Here is an 18,454-nt window from a genome sequence, read left to right on the forward strand (position 1 = left end):
CTAACTAACATTCCCGTCCCTTAAAATCGAGATCTACAAACTGGCATGGCGGGCGCCGTTAGTGGCCAATGACTGTTACCTAGCTCCTAGATCTACCTAGATCTAGCTTTAGCAATCATGTTGTTTTATCTTTTCAGCGCGTTCATACATGCAGTTGATAAGGGAAACACCACTAGATCGTCGAAGCCGAGGGGGGCGTCACTTCCGCGCTAACCGAGCGATAGAGCTTCCTTTTCAAACCTTTGCAGCGTTCACTTTCACCTTTCCGCTTTATTTTGCTTTAACTCGCGTTAACCGCGATAACTCGCTTTTTGGTTTACCTTTTGTTGCGTTCACGCATCAGACTGCTCGATTTTTTTGACAGCGAGAACTGTCAAAAGCAAATGACAGTTCTCTTTGTCAAATGATTCGAGCAGTTTGTTTTGCTTTATTTTTAAGAAAAGTCTGAGGGGGAGATCATCCGTCGGAACCGTTTTGCACGTTCCTGTGCCTGCTTGGGTCCCGTTCCAGTGGTTTGAAACAGTTCCACCACTGGTTCTTGAGCCTTATGTCAGTCTCGCGGTGGAGAAAAGCCTTCTGAGGTTGAGAAAATTTCATGAATTGAAGGCGCGAACCGGCCCCGAAGGATACGCTTGAAATCGACCTTCCTAATTGCCGATTTCCTGACCAGAAGCCATCGGAACGCTAAGCAACACTACACGGAGGTTGACAAGCAGGACGATTCCGCGTAATGGAGGTTCCCGTGAATCCAGATACTATTGCGGCTGCGACTGAACAACTATGCGCCATTGTGGAGGCCATGATGATGAAGAACTCTCAACAGGTGAATAATTTTACGGAAAAGAAAACCGCGGACATTCCGCCAACAATATCGCAAGATTCAACTCAAGAGTGACTCAAGCAAAACCCATGTCGTAATAGCCAGTACGACGCAAGCGCTAGCAGCAACTACCAGAACCGCTTCCCGGACTGCCAGCGCAAGGCGTAGTGAAGCATGAAGTAGCGAAGGTGAATGCAACCCAAGTCTGTGCCAGGTTGGAGAATCTTCATAAAGCATGCAGACGAACGAGTTCATCTCGGAATATAGCGACAGGATCGTCTCGCAGGTTGTGGCCTTCCTCCGCGGCAAGGTGGTCATTAATTGAGCAGCTCAAGGTTGTCGGCAAAAAGTTGAGGTTCTCAAACAAACAAATCTGTAATCATTTATTTAACAAATTTTGATAAGTTGTAGAAATAAATCTTCCGTTGAAGAAATCTTAACTGTTTAAAAAATCTTTTTCATAATTTTATTAAATTTTTGTACATCTGAGGAGACAGCGGGCCAGATTGTGGTCGAGGTGGTTCAGGTGCAGCTGGATCGGGAGAGCTCGTCCCCGCAAGTCGATATTCTGCGGCAGCTAGATTTTTTTCCGCGGAAGCTTCATTTTCCACCTTCTTGCGCATCAGTTTGATGGTCTCTTCGATGGGTTCAAACGTGGTCTCGGGACTCGGGAACGTCCAGTCTGGAGTGTCCACCCTTGTTGAACACAGCCAGTACCACATCCAGCACTTCGCTGTTGATCTTTAAAAAGAGATTGCCCAGCTGGTTGAAAACGTCTAGCGTCGCATGGACGTTCTGCGAGCTGGAGGATGTTTCAAAGTTGTCCTTGGTCGGGATGCAGCTTGACGCAGCCGCGTTTGAAGACCAGGCTGCGGATCTACTTGAGCAAGGGGTAGCCGTGAGTGATGTACGGGTCGGCAATGCGCAGCATGTTGTTGGTATCCTTGTACAGGTTGGGGTTGCTAATTTGGTTCAGATGAAACAGCAGCAGCACTTGATAAAGAAACCTGCCGATCGACCTACGAACACGCATGACGAAGACAACCTTCGGCTCGTTCGGAATGTAGATGTTTTCGGCCTTCTTGGCCTCGCATGCCTTTTCCATCACTCTACGCTCCATGTGGGCATACTTCTTAGTGTACTTCGTGGCACTTTAACAGACTTCCCGCACGGGCTTTTTTTTAGCTTAGGTTCCGGAACCACTAGCAGTTTTTTCCTTCCGGGCCCTCTTGTCAGCCGGCGCTTTGGCGGCCTAAGCAGTCTGCTGAAGCGGGCATCTCTCTGGTGTTCTGTGTTGAGCAGTGTTCAACAACAACAAATAACGTCCAAGTTTGCTGCCAATAAATAGCCAAAAATGTTGCCTAAAAATACAAATAAAAATTAACGCTTTCGACGGGAATGACCAACTTCACCCAAGTCCACCTTGATGTTCGATCCAAGCACCTTGATTTTGTCCGTGTCCATCGGCGTGCTGGGATCAAGATCTTTGCGTTCCCATGCGCTTCGGCTAGTGCTTTTTGTCCAGCAGGAAACCCTCGTCCAGGAACGAATCCTTCAATCAACCGCCGATCTTCTTTATGCACTGAATCGCGGTCAATTCTCCGGATCACTTCAACTGCATCACGGCATCGTCGAACAGCTTGGCAAAGTACTTCTTGTGCTGGAACAGAATCTTCGAGCTGAGCCTCCCGGAACTTTTCCGCATCCTTTAAGTTGTCCTGACCCGCGGCAATCAGCACCGAACGTGCCGCCTGCGTGGCCGCTCTTCATCCGGCGATGATTGTCTGCGGGTGCAACTTTTGCTCGGTCAGCTCTTCCGCCTTGCGCAGCAACTCTGAAGCCAACACCGTCACGGAAGTCGTACCATCGCCAACCTCATCGTCCTGGACGCGACTCATGTCCACGAGGATTATTGCCGCCGGATTTTCTACGCCGACCGCCTTAAAAATCGTCACCTCGTCGTTGGTTACCTCATCATGGCCGGCGATGCGGCCTTAAGCTACCAGAATCTTGTCCATTCTCTTCGGACCCGGTGTGTTCTTGACCAGGTCACCGATCGCGATGGCCTCCACAAACGAGGACAGCCGGCCGATTTTTCCCTCTCCTCCTCGGCAATCGTTTCGGCGATTCGCTGGGGGCTGGTGATAAATAGCCCTTGATATTTGCAGCGTGGTGGTGCGCCTTTCAGTGGTCAGCGGAGCGCCGGCACTGGAATGGCCCCAGTCTAGGCTTATCTACATCCAAGCGCGTTGATTATCTGCCTACAAAAACAATACAAATCACAACTAAAATCTCTTGATCACACTGCTAAAAAAACATTACCCGAAAAATTTGCTCCTCCTTGAGTTTGCGCCAGGATTTTTCGCCGATCCAAGCGCCGATATCACCCAATACACCGGGAGAAAAGTTAACTTTTCCGGTCGTCAAAACGTGCGTCGTGCTCTGTGGACGGTGGAGCCGGCGATCACACCGGAGCAAACTTCTCCGGGCGTTAATTTTTTTCCGGATGCTATTTTTGCTTTGTTTTTTTCTTTCTGTCAAAACTGCTTGAAAAAAACCAAAACAAATACCGAGTTGCCAAACATGACCAAAAACTGCTCGACGGCAAGGTTGCAAGATAGATTTCCCTGGTTCAAAAGTCGAGCAGACGCTGGTCGCTTTAACGCGCGTTAACTTGCGATTACTTTCTTTAGGGTGGCGTTATGTGAAATCTCGGCACGATGAGTAGCGTTGATGCTTTTCGAGCTCGTTTTTGTGCGTTTTAGTGTGTTATCGCGGAGTGACATCCCCCTCGGTCGAAGCCTTATAATCAGTATTGCAGAAAGGACATTACGGTTCTATTCAGCAACGGAGGGGCAACCATGGAAGGTCTCTCATGGTCATGTTCAGCAATTCCCCACGAAAACAGCATGATTCGAAAAAAAAAGTTGTCCGATCGGGCCCAAAATTGGTGTGGGGGGGGCCTTGGCCGAAATAATATGATCCATTTTTTTATGGACCTTTAAGGGTTTTCGAAATTTCAGAGAGATGCTTCAGATCCTATTTCTGATTAAAAAAACGTTACTTAATCCACCAGCAGGTGGTTGCTGCCTTCCTCCTAAAAGCCTTGCAACCACACATTACGAAAGCTTTGGCTAACGCTTACTTAGTAAAGACACTATATATCTGAATGCTGCCATCTATGATAAATTTAATGAACCATTTGAAAGCACTGCAGTGTTTGTGTGCGTGCACTGAGCGGAAAGTTCCGACAGCTATCCGCCGGAGCTTTCAAATTATGTAAATTATGACCCTTTTTGTATCAACCAAAACAGTTTTTCGAACATAACTTTAAAAGTACTGCAACAAACCGGATGAAATTTAAAAAAAGACTTAAAGAACCTGAAGGCGAACCCAAAAACATAGATCCGGACAAAATCGGTCGAGCCAGTTCTGAGAAAAGTGAGTGAGAAAAAAAATTCTACGTCCATCCACACGCACAGACATTTGCTCAGAATTTGATTCTGAGCCGATATGTATACGTAAAGGTATATCTTGGAGGCTTATTTAAAAAGTTCAATTTCTGAGTGATTTTATAGCCTTGCCTCAGTGAGGTGAGGAAGGCAAAAATTCCAGAAATTAATTCTGCATAAGATTAACAAATAAATTAACATGGAATGATATGATAACATGATAACAAGTTGTTGTCCCTCGGCCCTGCATGAGGACTCAAATTCAAATTTCAAAAGATTAAATTAAAAAATATACACTCAAACCCCGATGGTTTGACACCAACTGTTGTCAAACGAACTGGGTCACTTTTTAGTTTGACACCCCTTTTACTCGGAGTTTACACACACTACCAAACGTTTGTTTTGATAGTGTGCGAGAGCGCCGTGTAAAAAGTGACAGTTTGTCACTTTTTAGTTTGACTTTGACCAACCAACGGGGTACAAACTAAAAAAGTGTCAAACGAAAAAGTGACCAACCTCCGGGGGTTGAGTGTAGTTCTTTTCGAAACAAACTCGCACTTTTTCGTGTTTGACAGTTTGCCAAACTCGCAAACAAGGCTAAATGTATGTAGGCTGACGTTTGTACAAACAAATCCAGGCAAACAAACAAAGCAGGCAAACTTTCAAAAAGTGCGAATTTGTTTGTTTGTTTGCCGTAGTGTAATAGCTCCTTCACCGAATGCTGCTCGCTAACTGGGCTGAACGAAAAATAACGAGGGGACCACCGATGCATAATATTTTCCTGATGAAATTTAAAAATAAAAGTTCCTATGTTTTTATGGTTTTCTTTTCACATTTCTTTAATTGTGACTTAAAATTAAACAAAAGTTTGAAGAAAGTTTTTTTTTATTGAACATGATTTTTGCATCGGTTAACCCCTCGGTAATTTCTGTTTGTTTTGGTTTTTTGAAGTTTGTCTGCGCCAATCAAAAAGCAAGGATTAAACAACGCCCAGTTACCGAACATGTACTGTATCACAAAATGCTTTAAATATGACAATAGAGCAATTCTCTACAAAATCCGTCTTTTTCTCAAATTTTAATTTTTGTATTTTTCAATCCGACTGAAACTTTTTTGGTGCGCTTCGGTATGCCCAAAGAAGCCATTTTGCATCATTAGTTTGTTCATATAATTTCCTAAAAAATTTGGCAGCTGGCCATGCAAAAATGATGTATGAAAATTCAAAAATCTGTATCATTTGAAGGAATTTTTGATCGATTTGGTGTCTTCGGCAAAGTTGTAGGTATGGATATGGACTACACTGAAAAAAAAATGATACACGGTAAAAAAAAATTGGTGATTTTTTATTTAACTTTTTGTCGCTAAAACTTGATTTAAAAAAAAACACTATTTTTTTATATGTTTTAGAGGACATCAAATGCCAACTTTTCAGAAATGTCCAGGTTGTGCAAATCAATACTATTTTTTTCAAAAAATCGAAAAATTGGTCGCACAAATTTTTCAACGTCTTTTTTCGATGTAAAATCAAATGTGCAATCAAAAAGTCCCTGGGCTTTGTCATAATGAGTGTCATAGGTTTGATGCTTGTTTGGCAAAGAGTATGATTTGATTCGATGTGGAATTAAAATCGAAGTGTTCAGTATATTGCTGAAGCTTCTATTTTTACACATGGACACCACTTCATGCTGCGAGAACCCACTTTGGCGTAGTCTCAGGGCTTAATCGATGGCCGGTAAGCTGTCATCGAGACAAGGAGGTTCTCTGATAGTGGAAATATCACATTTGTACAATGAACCGCTACATATGTGATTTTTCCCTATCTTAATGTGGGTGTCAGGTTAGGATGCGGGTTTAAAAAAAATAGTGATTGTAGAATTTAGGATTTTAACTATAAATATCAACTTTTTATACTTTGCCTTTAGTTATTTAGGGACAAAATTAGTAACAGTGAATTTAGTAATTCAATCAGAATCGGTGATTTTCATTCAAGTAGCATAAAAACCATTCTAATTTGTCAAAATTTTCATAGAGTCTCGATCAATCAATAGTGAAATGATATCGGACTAAATTCGTTGATCTGTTGAACTAACGGTTGTCGGATTATGATTGTATCGACCATTGTTGCGAATCGAGGATCTACTGGAATTCTGACGAACAAATGGTCGTCTCTTTTTCAATTCACGACTTGTAAAATATCAACTGTTATTTTTTTTTTGTTTTTTTTTTTTTAAAGAAGCCAGACAGGTTTTAAAAGAAACGTTTTTTTGGTTAATAATTAAAATGTCGGGGATTTGAGATAAGAGTAGCTTTCGGATAGGTTGCTTTAAATCTTGTATTCAATTCAAGTTAGGTAGTTATCCGCGAATGAATATTTGGACTTATATGAATAATTGAACATTTTGGACTTATGAATAACACACAACTGTGCATTTATTCTAGAGTCAGATCCATACAGCGTCAGTGTTTATTTGGTCGAAGTGTACTAATTCATTGGCAGATCTGATTCTAGTTGTAATGTACGACAAGACTACTGACGGACGTGACAGGACGAGGGCCCAGTTTAGAGGTTTCGACATCAACGATGTGCGGCTGGATCACCCTCCCAAAAAAAAAAACAAATGTGCAATCAAAAAGTACTTTAGTGAAATTTTGATAAAGTGCACCGTTTTCAGGTTAAATCCATGTTTAGGTGACTTTTTTGAAAATAGTCCCAGTTTTTAATTTTTTTAATTAGTGCACATGTTTGCCCACCTTTGAAAACAATATTTTTGAAAAGCTGAGAAAATTCTCTACATTTTGCATTTTTGAGCTTTGTTGACACGACCCTTAGTTGCTGAGATGTTGCCATGCAAAGGTTTAAAAACATGAAAATTGATGTTTTCTAAGTCCCACCCAAACAACACACCATTTTCTAATGTCGATATTTCAGCAACTAATAGTGCGATTTTCAATGTTAAAATATGAAACATTCTTGAAAATCTTTTCGAAATAGTAGTTTATGCAACAAGTTGCAAAAAGAGGATTTTTTCAGCACGAGTCGTACATTTATCCAACGAGGTTCACCGAGTTGGATAAATACGACGAGTGCTGAAAAAATCAAGTTTTGCAACGAGTTCCATACAACATTTTTTGCAATTTCGAAAAACACCCATTGAGTGAAATTTTAAGTCGAATTTTCATGTATTTTGTCAATAAATCGTTTAAATCAAAAAAATGTTGAAAAGTGTTACTTTTCGAAACAAGTGCTGAAAAGTTCAACTTTTCAGCACCCATTTTAGTGCTGAAAAGTAGAACTTTTCAGCATTTATTTTGAAAAGTGTTGCTATTCGATTCTGTTATTTTTGGTACAGAAAAGTAGGCTATTTCGTCGTTCAAGAATGACAAGAAAAGTAAGTAGTTTCTCGACGGAATTGCAAAAAAATATTTTCAAAATTTTTAAACCAAGACTAACATTTTAAAAGGGCGTAATATTGAATGTTTAGCCCTTTTGAAATGATAGTCTTGTTTGAAAAAAAATAAAATATTGTTTTCTAAAAGATCAGAAAATTTCACGAATGTTTCATTTTTTAGCATTGAAAATCGGACCATTTGTTGCTGAGATTTTTTTTTCTTCATAAAATTATTTTTATTAGGTCCTGGGACCTGGTTAGGACCGAGTAGGCTTTTGTAATTACACTTTTTTAAAGTAATTAGGTTTTACGCCAACTCGGTTTTGAGGTTAGTAATTTGACAGCTTGGCTGCACTGTTTATATTTTTTGCACGTGTGTCTCAGTAAAAATGTGTGTGCGTGTGCGCTCGTGACACAGCGTGACCTAATTACAGAGGATCTTGTGTGTAAATGTTAGTGGGAGGGGAGCCGATTTATTTGTTGCTGAGATGTCGACATTAGACATTTTTAGGTTGTTTGGGTGCGTGAGACTTAAAATCTTAAATTTTTCTGTTTATTTTTTTTTAAGCCGCTGTAACTATCTCAGCAACCAGAGGTCCAATATTCAATGTCTCTTAGACAATTTTATAGCAAATTTTCTGAACTTTTTGGATTTTTTTTTCAGAGATGGACTCTCATGGTCACTATTTTTAAAAATCAAAAGATTGCAAACATTTTGCTGAAATCAAACTTTTGGTGGTAATATTTTGAAAACGGGGCCCTTTATCATAAAGTCTGTGAAGTACTCTTCGATTGAAAATTTATTTTTTCATGAAAAAAAACTAGGTATTTTTATTTTTTCTATATGAGATTTCGATTTTTTCCAAAAAAATGTTTTTTTCAAAAATTGGTTATGGCTCAAAAGTTTTGTCCCCTAAAACATATAAAAAATCTCGAAAAAAAAACGTATTTTTGCGAAAAAAAAACTTTGCCGAAGACGTCACATTGATCAGAAAATTCACTCAAAAGTTACAGCTGTTTGAATATTTACGTACCATTTTTGTACGGAAAGCTGCCAAAATTGGTTATAGCTTCTTTGGTAAAGGGACCATCCACCAACAACCTTAAGGTGGATTAAGTAACTTTTTTTTAATTATTTGGATACGGTATTTTGTTAAAAAAAAAAACTAGTTTGAAGAAAAGAAGAAAACGTCCATTTCGTGAAAAGCCATGTAAATTTTGGCCTAACTTGGTGCACATTAAAAAATGAGTTTTTTAAATAAATACTGTATACAAAATCAAATATTTTACTTAAAAATATCAATAAAATAAATTACGAAAAAAAATTATATACTGCCGAAACCCGGGATTGAACCGGGGACATTTAGATCTTCAGTCTAACGCTCTCCCAACTGAGCTATTTCGGCTTCACACTTTTCTTAGTTTTTAACGTGCATGCGATTATTTTTAGCATCCCCCAAGTCAGCTGTCGTCGTCGCAAGTAACAGGCTCGCAGCAATCCAAGCAGGCCCATCCCGAAACGTTCCCTCGAAAAGGAATCGCTTTTTATTTTTAGCTCGCGCTGGACACTGGGCAAAAGTGGGGTGCGACTTGCGGTCAAAATTCAAGGGAAGTTTCTTTTCTAATTGATTTGAAGGCGCGTTTCAATAAATTAATCCGTATTGTATTGCAAATACATCACACACATGCACGCGTTTTTCCAACAAACTATTCGACGTAAAAAAGGCACAAAATTTAAACAATAAAAATGCATCTGGTGCTGGCCGCTTAAGCCAGGGCCCACTTTCAGTCGGTCGCTTTGCTGCTGCTGCCGCTGATTTGGGCCAGGTCGGGGATTTTACGGAACATTTTGCGCCCGATGCCGACCAGCAGGATGACGTGGCACGTGTGAAGAATCAAGCTACTTACGCCGGTGCTCGGGTAGGTGTTCCAGCTGAACTCGATGAGCAGCAGAAGCAGGAACTTGAGGCTTGTGCCGTACTCGGTGAACCAGGTCAGGTAGGGCAGACTGTGGAAGTACCACACGTAGAACTGGTAGTGCAGGCTGCGGGAGCAGACGATGCCGATAAAGTTGGCCAGGAAGATCGGGAGGAGACAGAGCTGGGTGGCGCGATCGAAGTGGATCGAGAATTTGTTGGGTTGGGCGGGCTCTTCGGGTTCGGGTTCCGGTGGGGGCGGAGCAACGCCATTCGATTCCTTGTTGGCCATCTTCTTGATGCCCTTTTCGAAGGATTTCAGGAACATTTCCTGATCCTTGGAGAGGTTTTCAGCCTTTTCTTCTTTCTTGGGTTTTGGCGCTGGCTTGCGTTTCTTCTCCTGAGCGACTTCGCGATTCTTGGCGGAAATCTGCGGGGCCAGCATCATCTCCAGATGGCGCAGTCGGCAATAGTTTTGGAAATACTTGAAGCACGGCGAAGCGAACGCAACTAGCAGAAGCACATGCAAGGCAAGCAAAGCCAGGTGGAACATTTTGCTCTCGAAAATATCCCTTTCCAGGAATCGATAGTTGACGGTCCATTTGTGCTCGAAGATCCGTCCCAAATCGAAGCTTCCTTTGAGATACTCCCACGGATGGGTCAGCAGGAAGGGAGCTCCCAGAACCAACTGAATCGCCCCACAAATGGTCAACTGAATCAGAGTTTTAAAGTATCCAAGGTTCGTGATGAAAAGCAGCAAAATCGCAGGTGCAAACAGCAAAATGTTCATCTTAACCGAAACGCCCAAACTCAGGAAGACACTTCCCAGCGTCCACCGGTTATCAATAAAAGCATTCAAGGCCAAGTAAAGGAACAGAATCGCCACCGGATCGTTGAACAACCGCAGCACATAAATCGAGTGAATCCGGTACGACGTAAAGGTCGTCAGCACAAGCACGTACGGCGGCAACTTCCGACTCTTGGAGTACAACCGCAGAACCAGCCACATCTGAACGAGGTAGATTCCAACGAAAATGTACTGCGCCAACCGAATGTTCCGGCCCTGGCTCGTGATAAAGTACAGCGCACTGTAAATCCACACGAAACCCGCCGGATAGACCAACGGACCGGTGTCTCCTAAAATGGACAAAATTAGAACGAATGTCTATTTTTAGCCCCGCCAAGCTCAACTCACCTTTCAGCAGGGCGTAATTGGTAGTTCCATTCAGAAAGCCCTCGCACTCCTGCATGTAAGCCTTCCAATCAATCTCCGTATAATTCACATTCTGGACCACAAAAACGTTCAGGAACAATTCCGCTCCCAAAATAATCCACGTAACGAGCGGCAGCCGGGCCGGATCGAAAACGAGCGATTTCACAAACGCCACCGTCAAGTATTGCTTCTGGAAGCGATTCCAGTTAAAACCCGGCGAGGACGACCCGCGGTCCGGCTTGCGGGAATTGGGTGGATTTTTGTTTTTCGCTCCCGGTGGTGCCATGTTGTCACAGCAAACGGAACGAACCGACTTCTATCGCGGTACGGGTGGATTCTGCTTTGTGGCCAAAATTCGTGACATTTCTCGTGAGTGCGTGCGTGCGTGCGAGTGTGGGTGGATTTGACAGCAGGTGACGTTAGGGTGACGACGTGTTTGTTTTGCTTTGTGGCCAGGGATGCCAGTTATGCTGAAAAATCTGCGGTATGGTAGAAATTATAGCTACAGACTTATTAAATTTCCAAACATTTTTTCACACTCTCAACAAGTTTTAAATTAAGTTTTAAAGAGCTTTATACAAGCGCACGTAGATAATTCTATTGAACGCTATAATCGCGATTTTCAGGATAACCTCCTCGTTGTCTGCATTCTGGAACATCTTGACAATAATTTTCGGGAACTGATTTGTGTTATTGCCTAATTGGGTCCTAAAATGAAGCTTAGATTGCTGATATTATTGTTTACAGCGATAAAACTTATTTTTCTGAGTACAATGACCCTTTGTACGACCACAAAGAGTTTAAAATGGATTTTTAAATTTTTTTTTTTTTTTTTTTTAATTTGTAATTTGTTGTTTTATTGGTAACGATAGCCTGTTAGTATAAACTGTGCACCAGGTCAAGGATTTGAAAAATTAATCTCGCCGTCCTTCTTGACAGAAAAGCTCCTACTTGGCAGCTCGTTCCAAGGGGACCATAGTTAATCCATCGAAAAAATGTTGTCTTGTCAAAAAAAAAAATTGCATTAAAATGAAAAAAGTGATCAGAAATGGTTTTTAATCGTGTTTTTTAACGTTGTACATAAAAATTGACATAGGGCTTTAGTACCCAATTCCAAAAAAAAAAAAATAAAAAATAAAGATTCAAAAACCAAAAAATCGTAAATCAAAGAAAATCTTTATCGTGAAAATTAAAAAAAATGGCTAAAAATTAAAAAAATAATTAACAACATTAAAATTTAAAAGATACATAAGAAATTCGAAAATTATGAAAATAATCCAAAGATAATTTTATGCTGTATTAATTTTAATTAACTTTTGATAGAATCCCATTTTTTTTTAATTTTAAATTTTTGTATTACCATAGTTTTTAATTTTTTTTTAATTTTTGAAGCAACACGGAGAGTGGCGGATAAACTTTTTGAATGATGGAACTATTTTGATAATTCTCAAACTCTAGTATTTTTTTCATAAAACTCCAGAGAGTAGTGAATAATACTAATAATACCGTGAATAATACTCTTTCGTAAAACAATAGGTGGCTTCCCCAGCTGCCTTCAAACACTTCAGGATTTGTTGAAGTCTTGTTGTCTATTTTGAATTTGCAAAATAGTTGTAGTTGTTAAAACGTTTATGCGCCCCTTTAAAATTTTGCTCCAGATTTTTTAAATGAATGAATTTAATAGAGTGACATTTTTTCGGAAATATTGATATTTTACTAGAATTTTCAATTTAAGAATTTTTAAATTTTTGCTTCAAATAAGTGAATTAAAAAAATATATATATTTTAAATTTAGAATCCTTGCTAACTTTTTCAAAAGTTCCTTTGTACATAGCTGGAGTTTTTTATGAAAAGGTCCAATAAACCAAATTTTCAGTTTTTGCTTTTTGGGTGTTTTTTAAAACCCCTGACTCAGGGCGGTTTTAAAAACACCCAAAAAGCAAAAACTGGAAATTTGGTTTATTGGACCTATACAAAAAAAAAACTCCAGATAGGAAACCTCTGGTGCAAGTTGATTGACACAAAATTAGACATTTAAATATAAACGAAGGGGCATTTTTTCGGTTCATCTTCAGTACAGATTTGTTAAATTAAATTGTATTTCGCTACACTCAACCTCCCGGTGGTTGGTCACTTTTTCGTTTGACAAGTTTTTATTTATTGACGAACTGTCACTTTTAAGCGGCGCTCACGCACACTATCAAAACAAACTTTTGGTAGTGTGTGTGAACTCCGTGTAGAAGGGGTGTCAAACTAAAAAGTGAGCCCGTGCGTTTGACAACAGTTGAGTGTACTTCGAATGTCTGCTTATTTGAATGTTCGCTAATTCGAACGTATTTGAATTAAAAAGCACTCAACTGTCGAATCCAGTTCTGGAGTTTTTTTTAAAGGTCCAATAAACCAAATTTCCAGTTTTTGCTTTTTGGGTGTTTTCGAAACCGCTTTGAGTCAGGGGTATTCAAAAACACCAAAAAGCAAAAACTGAAAATTTGGGTTTTTGGACCTCTTCAAAAAAAAAAAAAAAACTCCAGCCCAGTCACGAAATATTCTAGCAGAGCTGGTTCTGTCAGAATCCTGCTAGAACCATGGAACGTTTCTGCTAGAATACTGTTAGAATATCCACCTCTGTTAGAACTCTGCTAGAATCCTGCTAGAACGCCGTCACTGGGAGACTTGTTTTGTTTTGATGATGAGATAGAAAATCAGTTTACCAACTGTGATGAACATTATTCCGCAAAATTGACAGTTCTCAGTCAGTCAGTCCTTCACTCAGCCAAACAAAGTTTTTAATTTCATAAGGCCAACCATATAAACGCTACCAAAATCTCCTTTTATTGAGTCCATATGTTTACTATATGACTGGTTGTTGCTCCTTTATAATTTATATGGTTTGTGTATGAAGTCTCGCCCGCCCGTGTGGATCAATCGGACCGCGCACTGGACTCACAATCCAGAGGTGCCGGTTCGAATCCCGCGGCGGGCGCTCTAAAATTCTTTGTGTAAATATGGGTATTCGGCGCCGTCGCTCCGTGCCATACTTTCAAACACTTAGGAGCCCAGGGCGGCGAAGTCCTTGTAGTTAAAAGGAAGACACTAGTGGTTGGTACTAGCAATGGTGGCCGACAGCTATAAAGTCAACTTCGTTTTTTCGTATGAAGTCTATCAATATTGTATATGTGAAAAAGTCATATGACAACCTTATGAAAATAAATTTCATGTTGGCGAAACAAGCAGACGTAGCCGAAGGAAGAGGATGGTATTTTTTTTTGAGAAAACGTAAGTTTAAGTGAGTTTTCTCGTTTTTACTGCAACTAACTTGTTTTATTACCATTCCAGGACTACTTTGACTGCAATACTAATTCCATTGCGGCACAGCCGGCGGGCTGTTTGTCAGAGCTCACACTCGAAGCTCGATACACCGGATGCGGGGCCAGCACTCCGGAGAACCGCGCCGAACCGACGGTCGAACATCATGATGGACGTGGATGACGTCTGGTGTCGGACTTTATGTGGCATACCTGGAGGGGCCGCCACGGACCAAGAGCGACGGGTAGATGAAGCAGCGGATTAAGTACGAAGGTTGCCGGTTGAAGTTTCCGGAGATTCAGAAAGGCGGCCATCTACCAAAGGGCGTACTGCTGCAACATATGCAACATGAATTCCAAGAGGACCTGGAGAGATATCAAAGTAGCATAGCCGCACTGCTGAGGACGCCTCGCTCAGCTGAGTCTTCTACAGCGGCGATGATGATCGGGAGGATTTCGCGAAACATCACCGGGGCAGAAGCTATGGCATTCTGATGGAGAGCGTTGAATCGTCAGATAACTTCAAAACAGGTGTTTCTCTTGTTGCGGTGGGTAGTGAGGATGTGAGGTTTACGGACCTTACATTTATGAGGAAAAAAGTGGCTTGCTCCATCATCATTTTTATTTTAATCTGGTTAAAATAAACATGAGCATATTAAAAACCAAAAAAAAACTTGTATTTCTAATAAAATGAGAAAAAATAATTCATAAGTTTACCATATAAATACTATAATCTGCCAACCTCTCACATTTGAATATTATAAGGTTTGCTTATGAATGCAACTATTTCCCAGGTATTATATTTATAAAGTTTACTTATAGAAAAAAATCCATTCCGAAATCCAATGAAATTTATATGGCCAGCATATGGAAAAAATCTATATGGTATCCCGCATAGTCATGAACTATATAACTACTTTATGACAAATAGTTACTCAACTATTTATCAAATGGTCTCTACTATTCATTAAATTGTAACCCAACTATATATGTACGATACACTCAAACCATTAATTCCATTCCCAAAATAGTTTTGGTCGATTTTACTATATGAGAAATTAGTTGTTAGGCAGAAAACTATATGAGGTTTTCATACATATATAAATATTTTTATAAACTTGGATTTTACGTCAAATAGTCATTGCCCAAAAAATTGACTATTCCCTATCGAGGTTTTTAAGCGAAGATGGCGTTCGATTGGTGAACGCCCGAAATGTCAAAATTACGCAGTGGTACCAACATTACGGAAAAAGTGTGCTATGGCATGACATCCACATTTTTTCTCTAATGTTGGTGCTACTGCGCGATTTTGACATTTCGGGCGTTCAACATTCGAACGCCATCTTCGCTTAAAAACCTGGATATAGTTTCTGAAAAACTACTTTACCGACACTACTTTGCCGACACTTTAAAAAAGACCGCAAAAATGAACCCTACAATTGTTGTGATAACTACTTCGGATATAATCAAATTTGATTTTTAAGTTCTATCGATAGTTGGTGAATGTTTACCGCCATTATATGTGATGTTATTTACGTTGCTGCCGAACTGCTGCCGCCTTATCCGATTGATCTATATCTGTTGGTGGTTTTTCAGTGGTTTTGGTGACATGTTGTGTTAGAAGGGAGCAAGCTCGGGGGCAAGTATTTTTCGATAAGTCCAAGTAGTCCAAACAATTGACTCATTTTATAGTGAACAGTAATAGTCCACCATGTAGTACACATATTTTTGGTGTATGGTAAGAACAGCATGCCTACTTTTTCTGGAATAGTGAAAGTCAATTTCATGAGCCCTCGTAACATTTTTCTTCTTTTGGGGAGTTTTCTGATAATCTGAGGAGAAGTGGGGGTGTTGAAGGTTCTCTATCATCCAGAGGAATCGACTGTGATCAATTTACTTGATAAAAGTTGAAATTTTTGTACCAATCGTTTAACATATAGTTGGATTATATAACAAACTGTAATTGTACTCCATACTGTTGAAATATTGTTTGAACTATTTGGACTTATAGAAATTTTTAATTCAAAATAGTATGGTGTATAGTAATTTTACTTCATGTAAGTTGACAAATTATTTGGATTATACAAACTTATCGAAAAAAATGTGGCCGCCATCAATTGTGTTCTACTATAGCATTTATAGTAGGTTTTTAGTTCTTACAGGTTCTGACTATAAAAATCTAAAATCTGTGGAATTTTGCTATATTGTTCTCAATAAAGTTGATAAATTGTTTGAACTTTTTGGACTTCTACATTTTTTTGTTGAGTCACGTTGTCTAAACAATCCGAACTGTTTAGTGTAAGGTTATTGTACCCCAAATAGTTCAAAAATAGTTAGAATCATTAGATTTACTTCAATAAAAACGTCATCATTTGACGATCAGTTTCGTTATGGTTTTGTATAGTGCCGTAACTATATGATAATGGTTAAGTATGTGGTAACTACATCTCTTTTAGTAGTAATATAGTTTGGACCATAGACTAATTAAAGACTAAACACTTAGAACAAAATTTTCAAAAAAATATGACTCATAAGCTGTGAACCGCGTGAACCACGCTGAACCGCATCGGCGCGCCCCCCGTATGACAGATTAGCTTGGCAGCACTGCCTTCTCCGTTTTGTTTTGAGCTACTTTGCGCGCGCATCTTATTTGTTTTTGTTTTGGTAATCACAACAGCAAACGAATCACAAACGAATCAAAAATTTGCGGAGTGACCGCCAAAGATTGAACATTTAATATGGTGACAGGTTCCAGAATGGGAGTTTTTTCGTTTCAGAGATCGGCAAATCCTGCGGGTAAGTTGATTTTTCTTGAGTATATACGTTATTGCTTGTGAAGGTGAACTAAGAAACTCTTTTTTAGATATTCCTGGTACGGTGCCATTAAGGCAAAGATAACAATAGAACCCCACCGAACGGATCAGCTAGGTTTGCTCGAAGAGCTCCCGCTAATCGAAACTCACACGTGAAATCCTTCACCATGACGTCCGATTTGTGCCAGTAGTCGCTGGAGGCGTTCAAATCTGAGTGCAAATGAAGTGGCCGTGATCCAGTTGGTTACCCCAAACGATGTCTACATGAAGGAAGTGCTGCAGGTCTCGGAAAAAGGGAGGAGGCTGTTGCGGCTGGGAGTTCGGACCGGGGTTAGGGTCAAGTTGCGGTTCATTTCGGGAGCGAACTGACGAAAAGTGTGTTCAACCGGGATGGCGTTCTGAGCCATCGACGGATTTAAATATGTTCCAGTTCCACGTTCAACTTTTCATACCACAGTCGGGTGCGAATCTAGACCTAAAGGTGCGGTGGCGGAAGGTCGACTTCATCAAGAAAACAAACAAACACCCGGGCCCGACCACTAAGCTGAGCGCAGCTTTAACAACGATGATTGAACAATCGCTTTAGGATGAATCTGGCCGTCATCGTTTTCCGACCTGGACAATGTGGCCGTGCCGATGATCCTGCCTTTCGGATCGTCGAACAGATTCGTCTTGCGGATGTCCATCGACCAGCTGGACCTCGGTGAGCACGATTTCGCGCTTCATGTTCGGCGAGACGTGGCGCAGGTCGTTGCAGCGTTACGAGAGGTGATGGTTGATGTCCACGCGTAAAACTTTTGGCAATCTGGAGGACATCCACCGGGACGGTCGATTCCGCCTGGCACGTGCGATGGTTCAGCGATGAGTAGCGGAAGGATGGCATCTTGTCGGTGTACACGGCCAGCAGGGACGGGAACTTCATTCGCGATCGTTTTCACGACGGAACCGGAAGTGTTTGTGTACCAGAATGCGATGAATCCGTATTAGTATTGTCAAATGAATTGAGTTTGAATGCACCAACTATGCAGCAAATCTAAAATTTAGATTACGTTCTGAAAGAAATCTTGTCGAATAAATGAAATCCATCAAGAAATCCATACAAAATATGATGTATTTAAATGTTTGAAATAAAATTTGATAATAATGAAATCAGTTTTTTTTTTATTTGAAGAAAGTAACATTAAATCTGAAAAACGCTAAGCGAATCGGTGCAGGTAGCCAGCTCACTGGCATGCGATCCGAGGTTGCGACCACCGGTAATATTGAGCCGCAATTTGTTGAAGTCCAAATCGCTTGTCGAGATGTTGGTGGTCTAAGAGACGATTTGGGACTAGCTACGAAGAGAAGTTTCTGGATCGAAGTCGTCGAGCCTCTTCGGAGTTATTCCTTTCATTTATTCCGTTCGCCTCCCGGTTTGCGGCACAAATCGGTTTAGTTACGTTCGATTTCGACAGGCTACATAAAACTTGCTCTCGCTGGCTTCATTCATTTTGCGACCGGTAGTCGGAAGTCCCAGGACACGTTACATGACCGAATCCGGCAGCTG

At 40.5% G+C, this 18,454-nt stretch overlaps 2 protein-coding genes, 1 non-coding gene and 1 pseudogene across 3 annotated transcripts; all 4 read right to left on the bottom strand.

Annotated features, from left to right (window-relative positions):
- Positions 1 to 1,429: 1,429 nt before the first annotated feature.
- LOC120418878 (60S ribosomal protein L7-like) lies at positions 1,430 to 2,745 on the bottom strand. Its single transcript, XM_039581411.2, has one exon. It carries the CDS (start codon positions 1,938 to 1,940, stop codon positions 1,698 to 1,700), a length of 243 nt encoding a protein of 80 aa, XP_039437345.1. The 5' UTR covers positions 1,941 to 2,745; the 3' UTR covers positions 1,430 to 1,697.
- On the bottom strand, positions 2,201 to 3,606 carry LOC120418888 (T-complex protein 1 subunit beta-like; annotated as a pseudogene).
- A 5,388-nt stretch (positions 3,607 to 8,994) lies between these two features.
- Trnaf-gaa (transfer RNA phenylalanine (anticodon GAA)) lies at positions 8,995 to 9,067 on the bottom strand. The gene has a single exon. It is a non-coding gene; the product is annotated as a tRNA-Phe (tRNA).
- Positions 9,068 to 9,302: 235 nt separating this feature from the next.
- LOC120418874 (lethal(2)neighbour of tid protein 2) lies at positions 9,303 to 11,201 on the bottom strand. Its single transcript, XM_039581408.2, has 2 exons — positions 10,773 to 11,201; positions 9,303 to 10,714 (listed from the first exon to the last, which is right to left on the bottom strand). Exons 1-2 carry the CDS (start codon positions 11,074 to 11,076, stop codon positions 9,447 to 9,449), a joined length of 1,572 nt encoding a protein of 523 aa, XP_039437342.1. The 5' UTR covers positions 11,077 to 11,201; the 3' UTR covers positions 9,303 to 9,446.
- Between the last annotated feature and the right edge of the window lie 7,253 nt (positions 11,202 to 18,454).

Source organism: Culex pipiens, chromosome 3, assembly GCF_016801865.2.
Source record: "Culex pipiens pallens isolate TS chromosome 3, TS_CPP_V2, whole genome shotgun sequence".
Lineage (NCBI taxonomy): Eukaryota > Metazoa > Arthropoda > Insecta > Diptera > Culicidae > Culex > Culex pipiens.